At 38.3% G+C, this 27,807-nt stretch overlaps 1 protein-coding gene across 1 annotated transcript; it reads right to left on the bottom strand.

Annotated features, from left to right (window-relative positions):
* Positions 1–59: 59 nt before the first annotated feature.
* pcp4a (Purkinje cell protein 4a) lies at positions 60–7,196 on the bottom strand. The gene is made up of 3 exons (XM_053331136.1): positions 7,164–7,196; positions 6,414–6,465; positions 60–190 (listed from the first exon to the last, which is right to left on the bottom strand). Exons 1-3 carry the CDS (start codon positions 7,194–7,196, stop codon positions 60–62), a joined length of 216 nt encoding a protein of 71 aa, XP_053187111.1.
* Between the last annotated feature and the right edge of the window lie 20,611 nt (positions 7,197–27,807).

The following is a 27,807-nucleotide window of genomic DNA, read 5'->3' as shown; positions in this document are numbered from 1 at the left end:
CAGGCCCACATCAGGTGAGGACGCAGCAGGTGAGAGCAGCAGCAGCAGCAGCAGCCGCTCTACGACTTCACATCCTGCTTCTTTTTCTGGAATTTCCTGAATTGAGACTGGATGGCAACGGCAGCCTTCTCCGTCTCAGGATTTTCCATGTCGATGTCGAAGTCTTCGGGGACGTTGTTTTTCTTTTCGTCTGAGTAGAGGAGAGAGAGGTGGGGGGGGGGGGGGTGCGTCAGTAGATTTATGAATCACTAAGAGGGAGAGTCACAACCTTGTTTTGTACTATTCCAGTTCTGAATGGATTACAGATGTTCCTCAAGAAGCCTAGCAGATGTTTCTATGAGTGAAGATCTCATATTTTTCCAAATTAAAATATCTCAATAACTTGGACTGTTGAGACATATTTTATATATATTTATGATATGACTAACAACTTCGGTGATCCTTAACGTTTCCTCTACTACCAGCAGGTCAAGACTTTCACTTATCTTATGAAATATCACTACTTTATCTCAGACATTCATGATGCCCAAATGATGAACCCTGTGGACGTTGGTGATCTCTCACTTAGTCTTGTATTAACCCTTACATACTGTTCATATTGTGACTTATGATTAGTCTTTACACCAATTCACATTCATAGATTATTCATCAGTCATTAATAAATGTTTGATGAATCCTTAATGAAGCTGTCAGAGAGCAAACAGAGTGTATTCTATTTATTTATAGAAAAAAAACACGTTCAAAATTACTATATTATGATCCAGGAGAACATTTTATAGAATGTGAAGAATACAACAACATGTTTGAATGTTGTGTTTTGAATTTTGTACATTTACATATACACAAATGTGTATCAGCTGTACACAAAAAATGCCTGTGTGTTATACTGTGACTCACATTAGGAAAAGTCCAGCTAAAAGAAATGTGTATAGGGTATAAGCTTATAATTGTTTTATGTTAACATAACCAAACAAATGAATGGAGTCAAAAAACATGCAAAAGAAATTACATTGTGGGTTTTACAGGCAGTTGTTCTCTGTTGCTGTGCTTAGGGAGTGACCTCATTCCTGTCAGACGTTAATGTCATTACAGATGTGTGACATTCAATAAAAGGACAGTACAGAAGCCCACGTATCGACAAATGATGCTAACGAGGCACAGTTCAGCAGAGAGCATGTTGGTCCCATATGACAGAAAACAACCCCTCCCCCTCTCTGATCCCTCATTTATAAATACATGCCATTTTATATCCTTACAAGCACAACACTCATTTTTATTACTCATACTTAATAATCCTCCTATGAGACTCTTCTCATTTAAATAAGGGAAACAAACACTAATTATCTGATTTAAAGGTACATCTCAAAACATTACTACAGTATCTAAAGCAAAACCATATTGTAAGAGGAGTGCAGATGTGGTGAGGGACTCAAACGAGTGAAAATCGTCAGTTTTAATGGGGTCTGGCTTCAATACCACACGCCACCATTCATTCACTCACTGTTAGCAAAAGGTTAGGCAGCATATAGGTCATGCAGTAAGCATTACAGTGTTCCGTGCAGGACTGTGCTGACCTCCTGTTCAAAATGTGTGCTCTAATGTATCAGTGGTGATTTTTTTCCCCCAAAGTGGCCTACTTACGTTTAGATGGAAGCTTTTGTTGAACTTGAAGCCCTTGGATGACACGTGTGACAATGGAAACAAATTCAATATTTCATGATCGCAGAAGCCACACACACACACACACACACACACACACAGAGAGAGAGAAAGAGAACTTCCCTCTCTATCATTATACCTGCTCCACAGGGTCGATGCCCTTTACACCAGAGGGTTGAAGACTTTATAAGGCAGGCACATCACACCTGCAGTAATGTGTTGTGCTGCTGAATGAATGAATCCAATTGTCACAATGCACGATGGTATTATTTCCATAAGAGGTTTGTGAAAGGTCATGTTCAAATTGGTTCCTGAAGGATTTAAAGCAACCTAAGAGCATTTGGACAATGATTGATGAAAGTCCCGTGTAGAGAATACTGAGCAGCTTCACCAATAGATCTCATCACAGTAAAATTCGTTGTTGGACTGTGAGCTATAGCTGGATGGGAGAAAGCTATAGAGTAGCTTTCCGGGCCGTCCTTGTGAAGTTGCTGACCACATTGTCCATGGTTTGTTTAAGTAGGGCCCCACGTTGCATGCCTTTCCTCCATCACCCCCCCCCCCCTTTCCTGTCTGCTAATAAAGGCATAAAATGTCAGATTGTTTTTAAACGTTTCTTGAAAGTAGCTTTCCATTTAAGGAGGTGAAACGATGGGAAGAGGATGCTCTTCATGTTTATAATGAAGAGTGAAGAGTGGCCTCTCAGTCTTATTTGTCTTTGTAAAAAAAAATACAAAGACATAAAATAAAGGATATTATAGAGAAACCAAAAAGTACTTGCTTTGTGTTTTGAGTATAAAGCGAATTTTTACTGGACCTGCCATCTAAAGAGGGATCACTGGGTTTGAATATATACATTGTCTTAGCATAAAAATGCATACTATGTATTTGGATCTATAAATGACCAAACCTTGGTAACACTTTATTTCATAGGTTTGTCCATTTGCAAATTATTTTGTATAATTTCCAGGATTTATTACAGCAAATATAGATTGAACTGAATGTAAAGCCTGCACACCCTGACTAATGACCATAAGCATGCTGACAAGGGGCTGAAACTTCTGTGCATTTAATAATAGTTTCTGCATTAATATACAGGCATTTCAATCCTACAGTCCAAGAATCAGGGTTGAAGCTCTAACACCTGTGCATTATATAAAATTATTGTTGAGCACGTCTCCACATTTAAACTGAAAGAAAAGCTCCATTTACATCCATGTACATATTAACTCATGACTCATTTATTGAGTAGAAACTATTTTCTTCATATATGATGCATTGTATGTGTGCTTGACAGATTTCATATTCCTGCATGTTCAGTCTGACTAGGTTAGAGAGAAAGATTATGCTTTCTCTAGGTTATGGCAGTGATTATTATTTATTAATTAAATGGGAATGTACTAACTAAACACTCTATTTTCCTTGTAATTACCACCAAATTAAGTTGTGCTTTCTAGGAGGATTCTTGGAAATTATTGAAAACTCTAAACCTCCGACTGACGACAGCTGTCTGGCTCTCTAGCAGCCTCTGATAAATCATTTGTCCTGTGATCTCAGTGACCTACATGTAATCTGAAGGGGGAGCAGCACACTGGACTAGTTGTGGATTTGCGTGTACATAATAGGATTTGATAGCTACGATACAAATGTGTGTAAAATGTGTCCTTCTTAATACCTTCACTGTACAGGGGACAGATTATCATCATCCCTGCTTTTTCTCTTTTCTGTCTGTCCCTCAGGCCTATGACATAATGATATTGTGTTGTTGAGTGTTATGATGCAATAGACAATTATTTGATAAAAAAGCAGTGAATTCAAGTTAGGTATCTCATATATTTAAAGTGGAGGAGGAAAAAAGGTGTGAAAATGAGCAAATGTCAAATTCATGTAAGTCACGCCTGTATCAAATTCAATTAAGCTGCCTAAAATCCCTCCTGATAGGATGCTTTCCCTCCAGACTGAGCCTGTGCTGCAACACACTGCATCATCCCAGAAGTTGCGACAGAAATCCATTTTAACACGGGGTCCGAGCAGCATTATCAGCAACCCCAGAGAGAGAGGGGGGGGGGGGGGGGGGGGGGGGGGGCACGACACATGGTCTCCAGGTACATGGGGGGCTGCTGCTGCTTTGTGCGTTGGATATAAGCTATGGAGCCATTTAGCAGTGAATGAACAGCTATTAACCTGCAGCATGCATTGTATGATAAAGGCTGACTTGAAGGAGCCGTGGGGAGATTACATTCAGTGATTCCTCTGTGTATTGTATCACGCTGCTACCAAACCTAATTTTGTAAATGTGCAGACTGCAAAAAAAAAAAAAAAAAAAAAAAGCACTTAAAAGCTTTAGAGTATCTGCTTGCACTGGTTAAAAATAGAAAAACCCAGTAGCCCGACACAACCTGCGATATGTATATTCATGATAAAAGCTTTTATAAGGCTTAGTTAGCATTTGTTAATTGTGGGGGGCAGAGAGGGAATGATTCACACTTGCTTCACCTGAACTGAGGTCATGAATGAAAAAAAGTGATTTGCTAGTCTGAGCTTTATTAGAAAAAAAAGGCTTTTGTTCTTACATTTTCTCATTTTGCCAGCATGGCAGTTTTACACTTAACACCATTTATGAATTTCAAAGGATCCTGCCAATTACTGCAAGCCCAATTCTACTGTTTCTAACTCAGGGGATTTTAATTACATTATTATACCAACAATACCATGGCCCACTTTCTCAAAGTAGGTCTTCCTGTGAATTGCTACCATAGCACAGGGATTCTTTCTATTGCAGTAACCACTGTGACATGTTGTTTCTTATATAAAAGAAGAAGAAGATACAACAGACATCTTTTAGTCAATTCTTCTGTAAGATTCTCCAAATTTTACAGTGAGGTTAATTTTGGGAAGTTGAGTTGATTGGAGGTTTTCACTGCAATTGACAGAGAACACTCCATTGTGATGAGTTTTACTGGAGTTATCATTATGTAATATTCACTCCAGACATGTTTAAAGATGTATAAAAACAGCCATGTGCCTCAAAGTGCCTTTCATACCATCAGACTGCACGACACCACAGCTCCCAGTAGCTCCCACTCCCACTAACCCTAACCCTAACCCTAACCCTTACCTTACTCTTTACTTTACCTTACTTTACCTTACCTTACTTTACTTTATTTTACTTTACCTTACCTTACTTTACCTTACCTTACCTTACTTTACTTTACCTTACTTTACTTTACCTTACCTTACCTTACTTTACCTTAACTTACCTTACCTTACTTTACTTTACTTTACTTTACTTTACTTTACTTTACTTTACTTTACCTTACTTTACTTTACTTTACCTTACCTTACCTTACTTTACTTTACTTTACTTTACCTTACCTTACCTTACCTTACTTTACCTTACCTTACCTTACTTTACTTTACCCTACCTTACCTTACCTTACCTTACCTTACCTTACTTTACTTTACCCTACCTTACTTTACCGTACCTTACCTTACTTTACCTTACCTTACCTTACCTTACCTTACCTTACTTTACCTTACCTTACCTTACTCTTTACTTTACCTTACCTTACTTTACCTTACCTTACCTTACTCTTTACTTTACCTTACCTTACCTTACTTTACCGTACCTTACCTTACTTTACTTTACCTTACCTTACTTTACCTTACCTTACCTTACCTTACCTTACCTTACCTTACCTTACTTTACTTTACCTTACCTTACCTTACTTTACCGTACCTTACCTTACTTTACTTTACCCTACCTTACTTTACCTTACCTTACCTTACCTTACTTTACTTTACCCTACCTTACTTTACCTTACCTTACCTTACCTTACTTTACTTTACCTTACTTTACTTTACCTTACCTTACTCTTTACTTTACCTTACCTTACCTTACCTTACTTTACCGTACCTTACCTTACCTTACTTTACTTTACCCTACCTTACTTTACCTTACCTTACCTTACCTTACTTTACTTTACCTTACTTTACTTTACCTTACCTTACTCTTTATCTTACCTTAACTTACTTTACCTTAACTTACCTTACCTTACCTTACCTTACTTTACTTTACCTTACCTTACCTTACCTTACTTTACCTTAACTTACCTTACCTTACCTTACCTTACTTTACTTTACCTTACCTTACCTTACCTTACTTTACCTTACCTTACCTTACCTTCATTTACTTTACCTTACCTTACTTTCCCTTACCTTACCTTACTTTACTTTACCTTACCTTACCTTACCTTACCTTACCTTACCTTACTTTACTTTACTTTACTTTACCTTACCTTACTTTACCATACCTTACCTTACCTTACCTTACTTTACTTTACCTTACCTTACCTTACCTTACCTTACCTTACCTTACCTTACCTTATAATCTGTATAATAATAGTTTAGTTGTTTCCACAATCTAACTTTTGGACACAAGATGTAAAGTCCATTTTCAGTGTTGTTGCAATTGGGGCTTCAAGTTTCCACATCACACGATTGGCTCCAAACTAGTTGTGATGTCACAAATAATGCTCGCAGGTGCACATTTTAAACTCAGATTTAATGTGAGCTCGTAGAAACGTTCTGTGCATCCATCATTCTGCACAGTGGAGCTCAAACATCACAGTGAAGTAAATGACCAAAGAGCTTTATTCCATTACAAACCTCTATGTTTTCTATGCATGTAATATTCTACATCCTACTTCTGCATGGTTGTACTTGTCAAATTGAACATAACGGGTAGAAAATACCTTGCCCGGCAGATGGTTTGCTGTTTCCAGTCATTGCTCCAGATGCTTGTCTCTGTGAACAAAACACAGAAATACATGAGCATGATTGTTTTTAAAAGATGAGGCAAGAACACCACACGTGAGCATAGAAATGAAAAAATCCTCCTGTCAGAATTGGTTAGGCTTTTTAAAAATTCACTCCACAATTTCCACATTAAAATAAGACTTATTTGTTATTTTCCCACAGGCAGAGTCCAAAGAATCCAGTGAGCATGTTACAGGATGCTGTTACTGCTGTGTGTGATGAGACATGTTGATGTATAATCCATGTTTTCTGCAGCAGAGGCACGCTCACGCTACCTTGCTCTAACAGCGCCCAACTGTTCTCCCCTGACAGGCTGCTGCTGCTGCTGGGAGGCACTCAGCTCCGAAAAATAAGACGATTCCAGATGTGGAGATGCTACAGATGTCTTAAATTTGCATCGTACTGAGCTTTGGTATATGGATAACCATTCACTTAACATTCAGTTTGTTAGTTCTTTTAACAAATCAGTGTGTCATCAATACATGAGCCTAATTCATGTGTGTTTGGATTTAGAGCACATTGTATTAAACAGATTCATATGCCCAGTACAGATTCATCTCTCTCTCTAGTCTAGCTCAACCTGAATTATTAAGTCTGTGCTCTCAATGAATTTCAAATGCCGAAGCAGGTTTTGATGTATGTGAGTCAGAGAACTGGCAAAAGAAAAAAAACAGCACAAAAAAAACCCAGCTATCTTCTGTGGCGTCCCAGCGTGCCATCATGAGAGCCGGTGGAAGTCAAACTTGTTTTGGCAGCGAGGCCATCTGTCTTTCTGTTTACACGCTAGAAATCAAAGTGAGTCAATACCGCTGGGATTCCACCGGCACCATGCTGACTCTCATCTGCTTTATTGTGCTCGGGTATTCTGGCGGGGGCAGGAGAGGTGGCAACACACGAGTGACAGTGCCATACATCACACCTCCACCCACCAGGATGCGAGTGGCCAGAGAGGCGCGGACGTCCCGGGAGCAGAGCGGCAATGAGGTTTGAGCTATTGGTGCGGTTTGAAAAGGCCGGTGTAATATCAACAAATAAAGACAAATGCACTGAGATGGAATCACAACTTTCTATTATATTTAACTCTATTTTTTCCTTCTTTCCTCTTCCCTCATCCCCATTCCAGCCTTTCTGCCTCTCTTCCCTCACCTTTAACTTTCACCCTCTCTTATTAAGAATGAAGAGGCTGTAGACCCACCAGCAGATAAGAGAGGAGCTAATCCAAGTTCAAAGAGTTAAGACTTCCTCCATATTAGGTCACATTGCAGCTATAAAATATTCAGAGACTTCACGAGAGGGCTGAAAAAATCTCCCTGATCACGCACAGCAAAGCAGAGCAGAGGTGTCGGTGCTATTTGTGTCTGCTGGTAGGTGTGCTGTGTTGTGATAAAAGTATCTTAAGTAAGATTATTTTTGTCTTCCGCTGTGACAAAAAGTGATATCAAATCTGAGACTGAGCATCACATGGTCTGTATCTATCCAGCATGAATGCATTAAGATTGAAAAATGGATTAAAACCAGTCACATATATTCAAATGTATTTTTTAATGATTCTGCAGATTCATGAGTATTTGCCGTCCTCATGACTTCACATTCAACTCTGAAGTGTATCTTATTTAAATCAGTTTCATCATCATAGATAGATAAATGCGCCATTCTTTACCAAAAGTAAGACAGAAAAAGAAAAGAAAATGTCAAATGGTGTAACCACAAAAGAATGATAAATATTAAATATTTTATCCACCTACAGTGTATTTACATGTAAGTGGACTTATACAAATAATTGCTTCATTGAAAAAAAGGAAATGTTTCCTGATCTCCATGATTCTCCAGATTAAATGTAATATTTAGAACAATTGTATTCATTAGCTTTATTTAATATAAAAAGTTAAAATGTAAGATCATGCCAAACTAGTTGATATGGTGTTTTATTGAGAATTTACTGTTTTTAAGCAAGTTGAATTATTTGGTAGAACGTTTTTTATGGTTACACCACTTAGACATTTTTACCATAATCCTCTAATATTCTCTCTCTCAATGGATTAAAAGCAGAAATTTGATGCTGGGTCCACAAAAAAAGAATGTGTGCAAGTTATTCATACGTTTATTTTCACATTTTAACCCTTTTGACTAAACCACATGGACACACAAAAAAAGTGATTGACCTTTATGTAATAAATAATAAAATACTCTGTGTATATGGACAATTTGTTGCCTCAGATCTTACATAAAAGCCAACAGATACAATGTTGGGGAAGAAGTTGTGACTAAACAGAAAATAATGTTTCCATCTTCTTTCTTTCCGTCATTTTCCTGTGCAGTATCTACATCATCATCATCATCATCATCATCATTTCTCCTCTCTCTCTCTCTGACTCTGCCTTCTGTCTGGATACAATCAGGCTTTACATAACATCACCAGACATAATTGTGCAGTACAATAACTCTTTAACTCTTATTTGCACATTTTCTCCACACTTGTTCTGCTCCTGTTCAGTAACAGCGTTCTCTCTCACTTCATTCCAGCACATGCTTTGCTTTGCCGTGCCTAATAAACACGGAGGGAACTGGGAGAAGAAAGGCGCATTTGCATAAAATTTCATGAGCAATGACTGAATTTCAAATGAGTTGTTTGTTATGGCCCATTCTGATCTGTGCTCAAGCCTGGCACTGCTGGATTTTCCTTCACTCGCTCACTGTCAGCAGTTGAGGAGGTATTATCACTCTGTTTGCCAGCAGCGTTTTGAACAAAGGACTCAAAGCCTCAATAGGAATTTTGAAACAGTTAAAAAAAAGAAAACAGGAAGAGTTAAGCAGGTGTAGCAGTGCTGAGCTTTGCCTGTTTTGTATGTCTTAAACTGACATATACTGTAGGATAGCACAGCTGAGTGATGTTTCCTCAACTTATAGCAAACTGTCAGACTGCATCAAGTTTGAAGTGTTTCATCTTTGATAGAAAGCCTTTCTGTAGCTAATGCATCTTCAATCTTTATTAAACTACGGGAAACATTACAGCTTTTATCCTTCAGTGTTCAATCAGTTACATTACTATGTTATGTAATGTACAGACATGCTACAGTATATTTCTTCAGATGTCTGATCCACCAAAGCTATTAAAAATATATCAAGGTAAATAAATACAACATCACACAAGGACTCTGTCTTTCTCTTTTAAGGTAAAACTTTGTAACTTTTCAAAGGAGAACAGCCACATTCATCTTCTTGCCTTGCCGATGAAAAGTTGAATTCATAAGCTATAAAGACATACCTACTCAGCTCAGTACACTCAGAGGTTTTGCTGTTTCAGCCTTACTTGGTCAGGTATGATGTAATCTGCATAGATGTATCTGACAGTACTGTATTAGGGAGAAACCTCACCTAATCTCTAACTTCATGCTACACTGTTAAAATGTGTAAAAATCATTTGTCATCACTCATCTCTTGGATTAAAGGCACATGCATGTTTTAACCCTCACATACTGTTTATATTCTAACCTGTCACAGTATTTCCTCATAATTAGTCTTTATACTAAACTTATGTACAAACATGTCACAAATAAACATGATTCATCCTTAATGAAGTGTTCAGAGAGCAGGGAGAGGTTTATTTTTGAAGTTTTTTGAGAAAGAACTATATAAAAACCCTCTGTTATGGTCCAATGTTATGTAAAACAGGAGAACAAATCTTTTTCATATTATTATTAGTATTATTAAATGTGAAGAATGAACATTTTTGAATGATGATTTTTGCATTTGTTTTGATAAATACAGGTGAATGTAGTATGTTGTATGTTCTGGGTCACATAAGGGGAAGTCATCAAATTTCAGGCTAGAAGAAAAAAGTATTTTTACAGTACAGCTCTCAGATGTAAAAATGGCTCAAATCTGACCCTGAACACCTATATGAGGGTTAAATACACAGTGTTATATAAAAAACATATTTCACGATTCTAATCCTGTGTTCTTCTGATTTGTCTTACAAGCAAAAAATATATGTCAAAAATATTGTTTTAACTGGTGGTGTGAATCTTGTAAGCTTGTAAACTTTAAGCATAGTTTTGCATTCAGTTCAATGTTAAAGCAGCGATGGACGGTTCTTACTACTGAAATAAGTCAGAATGACTAACATTACATTACATCTGTATGAACGGTGATGTTGACTGCTTATCTAAATCAGTGCATACTAATCTTTCAATTGAACTGAACAAAATTATATTCATCTTTTAATGACTTTCATTTCTTTTATTTAATTATTTATTTTGTTTTCTCTTCTAAATCTATTTAAATCTATTTTTCTCGAACTTTTAATAAACAGTTTCTCTTATTAGTAGTGTAGGTGGTGGTGGTGGTGGTGGGGGGGGTTAATTGTACAATCAAATGGGACTGGAGCCAACTAGCTAACCTCTTCCCATTATATAAAACTACACTTGACTATCAGCTTGTGGGTTGTGGCAGTGTGATCTGCCACCGACTTAAAGATACCAACTCTGAAGAGCTCAACATGCAGAATGCTCAAAGATCCAGTACAAATGATGATGCAGGAGTCTTTGTGTGAGTGCCAGCAGGTCAAAGAACTGTGAGCATGATTCAGACTGATGCAAGCGAGCGTCAGCTGTCATCGTAGCACATCTGAACTCCTGTCTCTGTCTGTGGCCGTCCACTTTTCATTAACTCCCACACCTGTCAGCTGTGACCTCCACTTCAACCCATCTCGCTCTCATTTAGAGGATCACGCATGAAACAGAGCTGGCGAGGAAAGCCTGCTATCATGATGATTAACACGGGCAAAGGAGCAGGTGCCATGGGAGCTTTTGAGGTATATAATTAGACAGAGCGAAGAAGAAGATGAGGAAGAGGAAGAAAAGTTTAGAGCACTTTCAGAAATAGCACAATTAGAAATGCTTTGTAATATACTTTACAAAAGATTTTAAAAAAGCGGATGAAATCAAAAGTAGTTAGATGAGAAAAATATGAAGAATCATTAAAAAAAAGGTGAAATTAAGTGATTATATAAAAGCGAGTCCCTGAAATAGGTTTTGGAGAACGATTTAAAAGATGAGATTTGGTCAAGCTTAGTCTCTCAGGCAGGTCGCTCTTGAACTCTCTTTTTAATCTACATTTTGGAGCAGCCAGTGGAGACCTAAATGTTTTTAATCTAGGCATTGGAACATTTAACCTGCTGCAATCACACAGGGTTAAAAGATGTGTGATGTGTAATGAACTATCCATGTGTTAAAGCTGCATTAAGCAGTGTGTAATGTAAAAAAAAAAGCTATTGTGACTACAACAAAGTGAGCTGTGTCCACCGGGAAGCCTCCATATGGTCCAGTATTCAGCTGTGGGTTTCTGAGCTAGTGCTTACATAATACATTACTTGAAAGGCAATGTATCCATCTGGCATTAAGAATAATATATATTTGATTAAGTGACATTGACTCACATGATTTGCATTCACATTTACATTCAAACAGTCATGTACACATTGGTTTTGATGTTCATTGAGCTTATCCTTTCCTTTCTAAATCAGCTTTTCCTGTAAAGTAAGTGAAGCCAAATTACACTCACTCAATGTCAGAAAGGTGATAGATCTGCTTTATGTTTATTATTGATGCTGGAATGGATGGTGGTGTACTGCAGTGCATTATCCTGAACAGTGTTCCTAATATTTTGTCCCCCTCAAGTATGTTAATAGAGTGGACAAAATGCAAAGTGATAGTCTTTTTGTTCCAGTTACAATCCTAGCTTCTCAACTCTGATAAGACATACTTTTAAATCAATATAAAAATAAATCATACACTGTTACTATATGTGCACTACACTGTTACTATATGTGCAATATACTGTTACTGTATGTGCACTACACTGTTACTATATGTGCACTACACTGTTACTATATGTGCACTACACTGTTACTATATGTGCAATATACTGTTACTATATGTACACTACACTGTTACTATATGTGCAATGTACTGTTACTATATGTACACTACACTGTTACTATATGTGCAATGTACTGTTACTGTACTACACTGTTACTATATGTACACTACACTGTTACTATATGTGTAATATACTGTTACTGTATGTGCAATACATTGTTACTATATGTGCAATATACTGTTACTATCACAGTGTACATTACGATCTGCTTTTTGGAGGATTTAATTGAAAACTTAAACATAAGTATTCTAAACTACCGCCCTGTGTAGAGTATATAGTTATATCTCTCTGAGCTCACTGAGCAGACCCAGTCTAAAGCTCAGTTCCTGCTCTTACTGTGACAGAGATAATACTCATTTCATATTTTAGACTTCTGCACAAACACAGAAACATCAAGACAAATCCAAGGCAACAGACTCTTTGAGCCTCGGCAAACAGCGCAGCTCATTAGGAAGCTGGACGAGAAGAGATCAGGAGTCTTGTGTGCCTTTGGTGCCAATAACGTAGCGAGCTAAACAGAACCTCTCCCGGTGTTGCTGGCTGGTTTTTGAGCCAGGCTTGTGTGTGTGTGTGCAGCTTGTGTAGAGATGCAGTGTTTCAGAGTCCCTGAGGAGGAACCACAGTGTTCGTCTGCTCCCAGTCCCATATGCTGGAGACTGAGGGAGCTTGACAAATGGATGGTAATGATGGTAATTGCATCACTAATGATGATGTCCTTCTGTACAGTATTTTTGCCACATATGGCTCAGCTTGCCACAGTTGACTAACAATGTAAAAAGCTTCATGAGCACTAGAAATCATTATTTTGTTTACCCATGAGATTCTGAAGCAGAATCCGCAGTAATGTAGGAGCGCTTTTATAGTTATTTCTGTCTCATGCCTGCAGTGTAGCATGCTCCGTTATATGACACATTACTGCTGAAGTGTGCAAAATATCAGTATCAGTCATCAAAGCTTGAATCAGTTTAATCTTACTTCAGAGCACCAGAGAATATATTACTGCCTAACCTCATTGGATGGAGTTATATGGATCCATTTAGCAGCTTGTTTTACCAGAAATGACATAAAATGCTCTTTCACTGTTATATCGCTACATTTGGACCAGAGATAAGTAAGTGTATGCTGTGCTGAAGCAGGTTTTAGAGAGGAATATTTTTTGAGTATTCGCCCTTTAAAATGAGGTGCTCTAGATTGAAATAAACTGAAACAGAGAAAAGGTGTTTTTGTGTAGCCTATTGCATTTAATGAGCTGAATTTGCATCCACAGTCAGAGTCAGGGTGAGTTTTATTGCTGCAATACCTAAAGATGTGTTGTTTCCATCACTGCTTCCTTATTTTACACTCATGTGTTTTTCTCATTGACTTCTGACTTTCTAAACTACAACTCTGGCATGGAAGGTTTGGCGTGGACATGGAGGGAATTGGTCAAATAAATAAATCACCCTCCCGATGTGTGTGTGTGTGTGTGTGTGTGTGTGGCTATTTTTGGTTCTTCTGGCAGCTCGGGCTCCCCAGAGAGATTCCATGCTGCACTCAGGGTCTATTAACAATTTAACGACAAGACAGCAAAACTAGGTCACAGACAGCTCATCCCAGCACCATTACAACTCCTCAGCAGCTTCCCCACAACCACCAGACTGGAAGCGGGGGGTGACAGCATGGAGGGAGTGACACCACAGAGGAATTATTGACTGAGCACGCAGCAGGACGTCAGGACGGTGGATAATATGCACTGTGTTCTTTTCTCATTGAATCATCTCATTTAAAAATATGGCTTTAAAAGATGAACAGTAACTTGGCTTTCTTTGATGATGTAACATACTGTAGAGGATGTCAGTGAAATATTTACAGCTATATATGACTGTAGTAGAACTTGCTTTAAGATGATCTGTCATCAACACTTTTGCTGTCAAAACCTTCAGTATTTTTGCTGCTATGTTATTAAAAAAAATCATAAATCATAATCTTGAAAGATGCAGAGATGAAAATTAAATCACAAAAAACCAGAGGACATGTTGTGTGGGCAACTATCAATCCCTCCATCCACAAAATGAAACCCACATCGAGTATGGATTGATATAGTTCATGCTACTTCAGTGGTTTGAAAGGGATTCTGGGAATTGTAGGAGGTAAATAGGAAGGTAGATAGATTGATAGATTGATAGATTGATAGATAGATACATAGATAGATAGATAGATAGATAGATAGATAGATAGATAGATGAAAATATGTTCAGAACATATGTAGGGAATAGGAAGTGAACGGCAATACGCCTATAGCCTAAATTCCAGATGTTTTTTAATTCTCAGCCACACATGTATCTCTCTCTCTCTCTCTCTCTCTCTCTCTCTCTCTCTCCCTCTCTCTCTCTTTTGGCCTGAACACAAAACTGATTGCAATCCATCTGGGCTTTTCTGGGCTACATCCAAATCAGGTTTTTAAAAAAAATACTTAATATTCACCAAAGCTCTTTTCTAAAGTCAGTTTTCCAACTTTTTCGTTGTAATCTCTGTAATCTAAAAGCTTCTCCACACACACACACACAAAAAACTTCTGTCATTATGGCTATCTCCCAACTAACAGCCCTTCATCTCATCTCTTTTGTCAAGCTGAGATTTAACCCACGATGTTCTACGGCTAGTGAGAAACAGTGTTTGTTAAAGGCTGCTAAAAACAGAAATACTGAATAAGCAATGATACTAGATAGAGTTTAAAATTTTAATTAGCTTCCTTGTCTAAATATATGAAGTGAACAACACTATGTGCTGTGAGAAAGGCTACGTTCCAAAGATGGGATTTTAGTCATTCACACAAATGTTAGTGTGATACAACCATAACAGTTAAGATGGCTAAATAACTATATGGATGAACTGTATTTATGCACTAAGAGTGAGACATGCAACTCCCTCACCCATACACCTCATACAATGGTCTTACCCTCACAGATCATTCAGCAGATGAACTGATCTAGGAACAGCATGTAATATCTTCTCTACATTGCTGGAGCCTTTTTACTGTTTGAGCAACTTGATTTCAATCAGTCTCCAATGCTTCTTCTACAATTTACACTTGGCTTTTTTGGATATCTGACAACGATGTGACCCAGCCCCCCCCCACCCCCCACCCCCAAGAGTATGAAGTGAGAAGTGTAAACGAGCTCATTAAAACTGTTAAATAATACTTGCCATCTGCAATGAATCTATTTTCACAGCATCAATTTGAGCAAAAGCAACAGTGTTTCTAATCGAATTAACGATGGCTCAAATCCCACTGTCAATTCATGACAGTATCACAGTGAGCAGACATATTTACACCTGTGCTTTTCTGGCTGTGACATGAAAAAAAAAGTCCTATTAACTCAATACCTCAAGAATCTCAGAGGAAAACAGTCAAAGCTTCTCCAGCATTGTATCAGCTGTCAAAACCGGTTAGAACATTAGCATATTGCACTAGTGCACAGGCAAAACAGCCTCCTAATGAACACCGGACTCCTGCGTGTGTGTGTGTGTGTGTGTGTGTGTGTGTGTGTGTGTGTGTGTGTGTGTGTGATGATTGATTCTTTCAAGTGGCTTTTCATTGTTGTCATGGGTTCAGTTACTAACTCATTAACTGTCCCCAACAACAATCTGTCTATAATGTAAATGCCATTAATATAGTAAGTAATGACAGCAAATCCAAATTAATTACTTGAACTTCAGGAAAAATATTTCAAGTAAGTTGATGAAACTGTTTCAAGCAATATTGTTTTAAAAAGCTGAGGACAGAAGACATGTTTATACAGGCTGTGGGATAATAAGCGCCCTCTTTTCATGCATGAGGACTGTTGTTTTAGACTAATAAATTACAATATGAAAGTTGTTGGACTTCTTTATTCAGCTTATTCTCATGCTGTCATGGTCACTAATTAAAATGAGTCACCAAACTTGACTTTAATTAGTAGTGTTAATCATGAAGAGAGTTTTTAGGGTTAGAACACACAGTCAAAAGTACTAGAAACTAAAAGAACTACAGAAAGGAAACTCAGGAGCTCTAATGATTTCTAGCCATGGAGATAGTTTCAGTTTTAGTTCTGCTTCCACCTCAGCTTAAGCTTAACCCTTACATACTGTTCATATTCTATGCATTCATTTTTCCCCTTTGTAATTGGTCCCTATCCCAGTTTTTCTATAAATGTATTTTGAAGATACCAGATATAGATTATAAAAAAAATACATCCACAATCACTATATTATGACCTAATGTTATCTAAAACAAGAGAACATGACAGCTATAATTATTTGAAAGTGAAGGATGCAACACAATGTGAAAGGTACGGATCATAATAACTATTAACACCAGTCATCAACACACACAAAACATTTATTCATTTAGAAATGTTTCCAGTTTTATATATTCTGGACCACTTTAGAGAAAATATCAGGCTTAAATCATATGATTGAAGGTGTTTTGATTATTTTCAAATGTAAAAATTGTTCAAATTTGACCCGAACAGTATGTAAGGGTTAAATAAATACATATTTCAACCCCACCCATAATCTTTCAATAACTCTAACCAAGTCGTGTTTGCACCTAAACCTCATAAAACCTGAACCATGGCATTGCCATATGATAAAATGACAATGACAAAATGTTTGCAATGCAGCTACTTTACACCAAATATGTAAAGTGTAATGTAAAATATGTATTTTGGTAAAAGAGATGCTATTGACCTCAAATTCCATTCACTTCCATTGCATTGGGCTGGAGGTAGAAATCTAAGAAATATATAAAACCCTAAATCATCTGCATGGCTACATACCACCACCGACAAATGAGATGTTGTTGTTGTTTGCAGTTTGGGTGAAATGCTCTTTTAAATCTAAACCGAACTGCTTTACCCAGAGGAAACGTCTTTTCACTCAACTTACCGAAACATGTGCACCAACATCATGACAGTATAAGGAAGGTACAGTTTGCCTTCCAGCTGGGCTTATTCAACTAAAACTAATGACAGAGCAGCATGGGTTCCCCCAAAGAACATTAGCATGCAGGCCACCCAGCAGCGTACATCAGACTATACACTATAACTCCACTCTTTTCTTCTCATCAAGCTATTGTAAACACACAATTAGGAAGGGATAGGGGGGAAAAGGAATATTTTAGTACTCTGTTGAACAAAAAGACTCCACCTTAAGCTATTATTTTTATAAGCTCACATATGGAGGGCAGGGAAACAAACAATGCCAGGATTTCAAGCCAGAAAATGAACAGTGAGGCTATTTTTCCCAACATGATATGCTCTAATTATCTGTCTCTGCTGCATAACTGTACCTTTATTGTTTGTGTCAGTTAAGACAAGCACAGTATGAGGAGACAGGTGGGGTGGAGAGGTGAAACTCAGGACAGGAGGAGGAGGAGAAATCTGCTGCTGCTGCTGCAACAATAGACTGTTTACAATGTATTGTTTAATCCCTGAGAGAGTGAATAATCTGCCAGATAAATGACTCTATTTCCTTGTATTTCCTTTCAATTGGCTCTAATATTGCAGAGTGAAGTAAGTGTATCATGATGAAACAGTATGCTGACGTTACCAGCTCTCCCTCTGTGAGATTCAATTCCGCGGAGAAATGATGTGTGACATTTTAAGAGCCTTTGGGGGTAAAACCTGAATCTGTGAGGCTCTATGCAAAACCTGATTTTAGCGCTTAGTCTTGGCCGTTCCAGTGTAATCTGCTCTGTATTTTCTCTCTCTCTCTCTCTCGTGCTGACCGTTCACATCACACTGCTCGCTTGCTGATGTTTGTCATTTTCAGAAACCGGGATTAGCTCCAAAGACCGGGTTACGGCGAGAGGCGGCCTCAAAGCCAGTGACAGTTTAGATGGATTACAGATTATTTCAATGTAATCTCTGGTCATTGTTTAAAGCGGGATTAGGGTCAAACTACACAACAAATCAGGGAGAATCAGGGATTAAAATGTGTTTATATTCCAGGTCAATAACTGAGAAAAAGAATCTTATTAAATGGGAACACTTCAAAGCATCTTGGAGCACTGCACTGGCTTTTCTAATCACTACTTTAGTCTGCATCTCAATCACTTCATCGCGCTTAAGTCAGCAAAATGGATTTTTAAAGAAACCCCCCCCCCCATGTCTACTTTTCCCTTCACATCCTTTTTTTTTTGTTTGATCAGCAACTTTTAAACAGTCTTATCTCATTAATTTAATAAAAAGGGCTCTGGTCCACTTTGGATGATGAAACAAATGGCTTTGCCAAGTAGCCACCATAGTCACCACTCTCACTGTAATTAAAGTCCATGGCAGGTGGACACAGCGCTTAAATGTTGATGCATTACAATGAAGGATAGGCCATCAGTAAAAGAGGAGATCCCTTTTAATGCTCCCTATGGTAAACTTAAAATAATTACATTCTCAAACAGATTTCATACAGACAACTAACATATTGCCATTTAATTATTCATACATTCATATTTGTGCAGCCCTCTCCACCCACTCCCATCCCTCCATAACACACTCAGAGTGATTCATCACCTTAAAACTGACTTCATATTCAGGAAGCCAGTCAAATCCAACAGAATCTAATGTCAAGCAGCACTTAAGCACAGCGTACTGCAATTAACCTGAAGTGGAATTATAGAGTTATTACAAGAAAATCATATTCCTAGTTCTGCCCACAGAGTTATTTGCATCAGCGTTGAGCAGCTGAAGGTGTCCACTAAAAGCCTCTTCATGGGTCACATATTCCTGATGGAACAGAAAAGCTACACTGTCACACTCAAATAATTATTCTAGTCTATTATAGCTTATTTTTGGACATATTCCTGTTGGTTATGAAAATACTGCATATCATCAAGTTAATTACTGAGCTTGGGGAACATAGTGACATCGCAACAATAGAGTTCAACAGACTTTATTGTAGTGATGTCCAGGATGAGAGCAATTTGTGAAATCATAACTGACAGAAATGATGGCAAAGCTATAAAAATAACACACAAAATGTAATAAACTATATGTATGCTTTCATATTTACTATGTTGTTCATATGCTCAAGTGTACTGAAGATTAGACTCTCAGCCGAGATGTGTTTAAAAAGAGGGTGCATGTAAAGTAGCCGCTCTTAACCTTGGATAAACTTTAGCAAACATGCAGACTATACAAAAGTCTAAAAGCCCTGCTGGTGGTCCCTGCAGGCTGCACAGTGGCTGCTCACACTCCATGTGACCGCAGTGATTTGACTACGACTGACGGACAGCGACGTCCTCAGAGCACAGTGCTCTCAGTGATGGGGGAAAAGGACAGAATAAAAAGTAAATGATAAAAATATATAACTGAAATCAGGAACCATAAATTGTCGAGAGACATATATCATGTGTCTATTAATATGGAAAACTGCCAACCACTGGATATGTGATCATTTAAGATAAGATGCTCTCCTCTATCTCTACTCCTATTATATATAAGCCTTATTTTTTCAACATTTTCTCTTTAACTTGATGGAATTAAAAAAAACACCAGACAGGGACTATTTCCTGGTGCATGACAGACAACAATCAGACATGTTTACCTGGTTTACCACTTTGCCTCCTGAGCCTCTGGGATGCTGTGTGTGTGCATCTGCTGGTGTGATACTAACAGGGGTATTGGGGTTATTATCGTTTGCTGAAAATCTGGAAAGTGGAACTGACATATCGTGGCAACCGCACACAGTTGGCTGATGGCCACTCCACTGAGTGCCATCTAATTAAAGTTTTGTTGAACGACCTGAAGCTTAAACAGAAAAAGGAATAAGTCTCCTGAGTATAATTTGAGCCAAACAGCACAACAGCAGCCACTAGGAATGAATTACAATCTTTATTTGCTTTATTAAAGTCAAAGGAGCACAATATGTTAAATTAAAGTATCCACTTATAGCTGGTCACAGGATGATGGGAAATTGAGTAGATTTTTGAGAAGCATCTTCACAAATTGGTGCAATGACTGAATCTATTTGTGCCTGAAACTCCAACAATGTTCATTTCAGAGTCTGTGTCGTCATGACGGGCTGAGCAGTGCAGCCTGGAAATGCTGGATTGTTCATCACTATGGCGACAGACCGCACATTTAAGCTACAATCACCACAGGAACCTCAAACTGCCTGATGTTTATGGACGAAGATGAATGGACTGAAGCGATACCACCAAGTCACTCGTTTACGGCCTCATTTCTTCACATGAATCATAGCAGAGTAACAACATTGTGTGTGCTAATGTGTGTGTTTTTGAATATCTTATCAATCATGCCAGCAGTTTGAATTAAGCAGACAGTTGTAATTGCAGTTACTGCTTTTATAGATGTGTTATCAGTGATATACTGCCTGTACTTGCCTAATAATACTCAAGTGCCTCTAGAAAAGCACACTGCCTTAAATTTAGATGACAGAAAGTAAATAATTCCTCTGGCTTTGAAGGCAGGCTTGTAATTAAGAAAGATTTCTCTCCAAACCGGTCACATCATACTGATACCAACCAAATTTCAATCTCTGCTGCTGGTGAGAGTGCCAATTATCCCGACAAGTGATTCAAACTTTGTGTGAACAGAGCAGTGGAGTGTGGAGGTAGATGGAGCCTGCCATTGATTTTTATTGAATTATTCATTCGGAGCAACGTCCCCTTGTTTTAGGCTGGGCTCCTTAGAGGTGTGTGAATCCATCACTGACATGAGATGAAGCTGAATTGCCTGGGTCTCCTATGTGTAATATCTTATTTATAAAGACTGGAAGTTCACTCTCTGAGCTGAGCAGGGAAGAAGTCAGCGCTAAGTATCGTGTGTCTGACACTGTACAAAAAGACATTGCAAGTGTGGAATAAAAGATTCATAATGACAGAGGTGGGAGCTGGTGTTCTAGGCGTGCTGAGGGAACGCTGATGAAGTAATATCCCACTCAGAAACAATTACCACTGCAATTTGTTTTACTTTATTTGATATAATAAAGTATGTGATGAGAATGCCTTAGCTCCTACAGAGGAATACATGCTACAGCTGTGGAAAAGCAGGATATAGATGCTACTGGACTCCATTCTCAACTGGCAGCTTAACATAGGCAGCAGGAAACAGATTAAAAGCTATGTGAAAAGATATGTGCGCTATCTACCAGTTTTACCAGTTCAGCTCCTTTGGGTGGATAAACTCGTCTTATTCCTGCATGCACACTGTGAGAATCTTTCATTTCTCTAGGTTAGCAGCAAATCTTGAATAATTCAGTGATTATACAATGTGCTCTTAACCACTGAATCATTTTTTCAGAACACATTGTTGCAGGGGTCTCATCTAATCTAAACTCTGACATTATCAGAGGCTGTCACCTCTGTGAAGTCCACATATGGTTCAACAGCACGACATGATGCATTGACTATCCCTATAGGTCAGAGCTGCATTTGCTTCACCCAGCATGCGTTCATGGTAGATTGAGCTTAGTTTGAAATGTCATAGTGAAGCTAAAATAAGCCAACGAGGATGCGTTGCAGTGTCATGGACTGACTGTCACATCCTGGCTGGAATTTATCATTTGGAATTTGAGTGATTTGAGACCTGTCAATCAAATCTGATGCTCATTTTCAACTTCAGAAAAAAATGTCACAGTCCTTAATGGATGTTGGCCAAGTCAGCACAGCACATCAATCACAATAACAGCCATGAAAAACAGAAGGAATCATTGGTTTGCGCACAGTGCGTAATTGTTTGGTTATTGCGGCCAATGGCCACATACCCAGAAATGATTATTATTAGTCGCAATAGTAGTAGAAATAGTAGTAGTAGTTTTTAAAAATTATTATTATTATACTTAAAGTATAATCAATATTTCACAGCTTTAATCCCGGACCGACGGTTTGGTATCCGACTAGAGTAGATAAGTAGCTTCTCATGTAATCATTTAATCATATAACCATATTCTATATTCATTCTTTATTCAAATCAATTGGTCAAATTGCATTTCTCGACTACAAGCATAAAAAATCTAAGATGAAGCTATTAAGAGTTCCGTTCAGCTTGTTGGACAAAGCGCGACTTGTAAACGCAAATGAAACCACGATTGTGCGTGCGCGTCACCAAATTGTCTCTCTGCGGTCTCTGATAACTTTACAGCAGAAATCTCTCTTAAAACAGTCGCCGTGATGTTGGAGGAAACATGAAGCTGGCAGAAGCACCTACCTCACTCATGGCTGCGCTGCGTGTGTCAGTGTGTGGATCCAGTTATCTGTGATGCGCTCTCGCCAGCTGACTCTCAACAGTCTTCTACAAGGCGCTCCGCTCGCAGAGAGGCTGCTTTTATAGCTCGGACGGCCCCTGCCCTGCTCATCACCACATTAACATGAAACCAATAAGCACGTCTCCTGCTCTATACCGTGGACCAACCTTCATAATTTCAGTAATCTGCCACGTGTTTGGCATCCTCTCTTTCTGTTGTCAGTGGGATACAAGGAGGTGATGAAAGTGCACGCAAAACCATGAAATACACATTAAATGAACCAACAAATGACCACATGATATGAAATACTCTCTGCACATACAATATAGGCCTATTCAATGACAAACGCTTTAAATGTTTTATAGCACGATCAAATCTTGTGGGTACATCTTTTGGAGAGAGTTCATCTCATTTCCTGTTTCTGGATATCTGCTTGAATGCATCTCCCACAACAACAACTGAGTCTATATAAAGTATTCACCCCAGCGTGGGCTTCTTTGCATATCATATTGTAAGAGCAGTGACTCACGGTGGGTATATTTAAGATTGTATGACAGAAATGAATAGGAAATTGACATAAATAGACTACATATGAAATATAAATTACCTGAATCACCAGCTGTCATAATCATTTACATAAAGCCTTTATATAATATAAATAATGGAGATCATTTGTTGGTAGGTCAGCCATGAATTTAGAGTGAATTTTATATGTGTGTATTATAAAGACATAGAAAAAGTCCAAACACAATTGAGAAGAATCAGTGAATCCCAAAAAGATGAATGTTCCCCTTGCAGCTCATCCATAATGTGTGAGAGCAGGGCGAGAGTGAGAGAGGTCACCAAGATGTCTAAGATCAGTGTGAGGAAGCTGCTGGGATCCATGGCTGCTAAATTAAGAAATGTGATGCTGTGCATAAGAACTGCTGCCTTTTAGCTTTAGTAGTTTCAGCTTTATGGTTGTTGCCAGGAACTCACCTAACATCTGGGCTGAGTTTGTCTCACACAAAGTGGAAGATGGTTCCCATAATCTGATGAGACCAAAGCTGAGGTCCTGCAAAACACATCAGCACAATAACACCAACAGCATTAGGCTTTACACTGTTGATGGTAGTGAAGATGAAGCATGAGTGCAGCAGTAGGCTCAGGCTCTTTTATATGTTTTAATAGTATTTAGACCATTGAGGATAATGGTTATTATACTGTGTTAACCTTGATTATATTAATCTCTATGAAGACATCATTAATTTGAGAAAGGAATACAAAATATTAGTTTCAGGTTTGACTCACTCATTTGTACATAGAGACCTTACAAATGCAGAACACACTGCTGTGATGCTAAAAGTGCAGCAGCCTTCAGCAGGAACTGACCCCAGAGAGCGATCCAAAATATACTGTCTTTACCAAAACCAGTGCAGAGTCTACTTTTTTTGATTTAGTGGAGGACACCCATATCTTTCCATGTGTGTGTGTGTGTGTGTGTTTGTGAACGGCCATGAATCAGACCAACTTTGGCATACAATAAATCAGTCACACTTTAATCAGAGCACTCAGCTGTGTAGATCCCCCAGGATCCACGTTCAGGGACTAATTGATCACCAGTCACTCTGAGTATTGATTTATTTGGATTGGCCATTGACTCAGAATCTCATCAGCTACTTGTATTGAAGTCTTAAGCGGTGCACAGAGAAAGAGAATTTAACAGCTCACATCATTATTGTTAGAATTTTAAGAAATGATTCATGCTCATTTATCAGTTTTTCACATGGCACGTGTTGTTACGGACAAACCCTCACATTATTCTCTGATTAGTATTCCAGTCACACATTTAATTAGGGCATTATTTTTTCATAGCACTTAACTCATTAGCCAGTGTACACTTGTAATGTTGATCATATTTGATGTGAATTTAATGAACGTCTCAGTTTGCAGTGCAGCAGTGTGTAGAAGTGCAGTGCAGGGAATGCTTTCAAAGCTGACAGTGTACTGTACCCACAGCTCTGACATGCTAGTAAAACATTATTTTTGGTTTATTTTGGTTGTAAGTCTTTGAGTTCATTGCTTGTCAGAGGCACATGAAAAACTGATGTCTTGCCTCCTAGTAGAAGTGCATTATTCTATTTTAAGCAGCTGTTCTGGGTCTTTTTATTTGTGCTTCACAGAAGAGATGCAGAATTACTGGATGGCCACATGACCATATACAGCCAATTTGGAAAGCTTCCACTGCCTTTAACAACTTACAGATGTTATATGTTGGACCCACACACACACACATACAAACACACACACATATATATAAATGTCTCAGTGCCATAAAATAATATACTGTTAATGTCTTCATTAATCATTGCACTGTTGGATTTCAGAGGGACAAAGGAATTCTGACATTTCTTGACTCATTGAAGTGTGTGACCTAGATATTTAAAGTAGCTATAGTTAACATGTTTAGCCGTGCTAGCAGCATGACTCTAGAAATGGCGATGTCAGTCTGTTGGTCCAGTATGTAACATCTAAACAACTGTCAGATGTAGTGTTCTCCAGAGTTACAGTGTCAACATGCTAACTCACTGTCACTGTGAGCATGTTAACACGCTGATAGTAGCATTTAGCAAGTACAGCCTCACAGAGCTGCTAGCATGGCTGTACATTTAGTCTCCTTACATGGTGTTACATAATGTGAAGAGTGTCCCATTAGCTCAATAGAGTTCATGTCTTTCAGCTTATTGTTTTGGTTTTCTAGCTCATAACTTTACTGTTTCTCTTTTAGGACAGGCAGCTATTTTCAGCTACTTCCAGCAACTCTTTAAAAAACACTGTACTCTACCCAGTGTTATATAAATGGGCTAAGCCAACAACAAGAAGTAGCTTAGAAGATCCCAATCTTGTGTTTTCGACAAACCTACAATGTATTTGTCTAGCCTACAAAATATTTTGTGTGTATGCAAAGTCTGATATATCTTATTCCTCTGTTTGTCCTTTAGTTTTTGTCCAAAATCTATTAAAAATACACCAGGAAACCACAGTGTTGCATTGGATGCCATGTTTTTCTTCATTGTGAGGACTCTTTTTGTTTTAAAAGTTTTTAAAAATCACCAGCCATCCTTTAAATGCAAGCAATAATGGGGATACATCTCTATGTATTGAGCTGCATTGTAAAAATCCGCTAATTTGCCTTGTTTCTGGGAACATGCTCCTTTGTAACAAACCCTGCGGCGTGTATTTAGCCTGGTAATCAGATTAAATAAGAGTTTTCCCTTCAATGAATCACTAAGAGAAATCTGAGGTGTGGGCAGCAACTCAGATGACTATTACCATACTAATATTTTTTGTGCTGCATCTTGAGCACAATTATGATACAGGTTTGTGTGCACGTTGACTCATTATTGCTGGCAAGATTCAAAGACAATCGCAGGGCTGCTCGGACACGCTTTCATGAGCAGCACATCGATTGAAGCAGCCATTAAAAGAGCTGCCGTAGATAAAAATATAAAATAATGATACAAACAAGGGGGCACTAAGAGGCTGACAGGGAGCCAATGTAATGAGTCAGGGCTCTGGCCTGTGGAAAGGCAACAGAAATGAGACTCACTGATGTCTTTTTCTTGAAAAGAGTCTTGTATAGTGTTCATATGTTAAGACCAAATCATTATCACATTAATTACATAAAAAACTCTGTTCTGCAAGTGGAACCAAAATTGAAACTTCCTGATTGTTGAGATGTTACATGAAAAGTCTCAGAAGTGACATGATAAGTTTATTTGAATGGGACATTATCACAGTTATTCTCTTTGTCGCTTCAATAAATCAAACTAAATACATTTTTTATATAACCCCTCCTTTGCACCAAATGCATCCAGTGGGTGTATAGTGGGAGAGTGGGAATGTACCCTGTGGCTTGCCAGGACACCTATAGGAGTTAATGAACATATTGGCTTTTACAGGGATCAAATCAGCAAACTCCTTCTAAACTCTAAACCTACTCTGAGACCCTGAGGACATATTGGCAATCTGACAAAGTGAGCACTGCAGCTGTGTTACAGGGTTATCCATTACTAGATGCATGGCAAGTACACCCTCTTTCTCTCACCGTCTCCATCAGTCTGATAGTTAGTAGACTTCATTCTGGATCTTATATTACAATGTTGCTGAGGCATTTGTATTATAATAGCTGCTACATCAAGATCTGCTATTTTTAGAATAAACTCCTCTGAAGAAACATCTTTCAAAAGAGTGGATTTTTGGTTGACAGTTTTGATCAGTGCATCATACTCAGCCTCCTTTGCATCACTGTGTGTGGCATTGACGACATGCTGACTATTATTAACATGTCAATGGCACACTTTCATGCTCCCTAAGACAAAGCATTGCGCAGCCCAGGAAAATAGACACAAATCCATAGCAACTTCAGTTTATGAAGCTTGATTTTCTACAAATGATAGCAGCACAAAGGCATTCATTGATGAAATATGGCTGCAAAGATTAATAAAATTACTTCAAATTTAATCACTAAATATTACCATCAAATTTCTAATATGAAGATCTGGAATGAAATAAGAAAAGAAGACAAGCTGAGACATTGATTTTGAAGGAGATATTGCTGGACTTACTTCCAGCAGCAGCAGCAGCCAATATTGCACAATTTAAGCCCTTCTGGTCAACATACAGCACTTTACTTTACTTTCCATTATATTCTTCCAGCCTGTGGCTTAGGTCGGCAGGAGGCATGCGTGCCATCCCAGCTCCCTGCACAGAGCCAATTTGATGATTGAAGTCTGGCTTTGGGAGATTAATTTGCTAGACCTTCCTTATGTAATGGTAAAACTGCTTAGGGAAGGGCCCTGAAAGCCAGCATGACTTGACAAGCCACACTATATATGGCTTATCAATAGTCATTACCACAGCTCTCTATTCATTAATTTTATTAGTACTATTCATTAACTATTTCAGCCGCTGCCAGCCTGCTGCTCAGGTCATTATCTTAACTTGGAGAGCCAAGAAAAAAACTGTTTCTTTGCTCAGAACTTGATCAGTTTACGATGCTTTTAATTGCAATAATAAGATAAATGAGATAAATACACTACTACTGTTTTCACCTCAAGAAGAACCTTAACGGCCAGGTAAGGCATCAAACAATGTTAGTCTCTTAGTAGCAAAGAATGAAATGTA

Source organism: Scomber japonicus, chromosome 13, assembly GCF_027409825.1.
Source record: "Scomber japonicus isolate fScoJap1 chromosome 13, fScoJap1.pri, whole genome shotgun sequence".
NCBI classification, from domain to species: Eukaryota; Metazoa; Chordata; class Actinopteri; order Scombriformes; family Scombridae; genus Scomber; species Scomber japonicus.
Note: the sequence above shows the minus strand (reverse complement) of the source record. Positions and strands in the feature narration are given on the sequence as shown.

What these genes read in the sequence shown, in the direction of transcription:
- pcp4a (XM_053331136.1), bottom strand. Translation starts at nt 7,196, where the DNA reads ATGGCACGCTGGGACGCCACAGAAGATAGCTGG. An exon ending in ACGCCACAGAAGATAGCTGG is followed by an intron (nt 6,466 to 7,163) that starts GTTTTTTTTGTG and finishes TTTTGTTCACAG; the next exon opens with AGACAAGCATCTGGAGCAAT. An exon ending in CAAACCATCTGCCGGGCAAG is followed by an intron (nt 191 to 6,413) that starts GTATTTTCTACC and finishes TCCTCTACTCAG; the next exon opens with ACGAAAAGAAAAACAACGTC.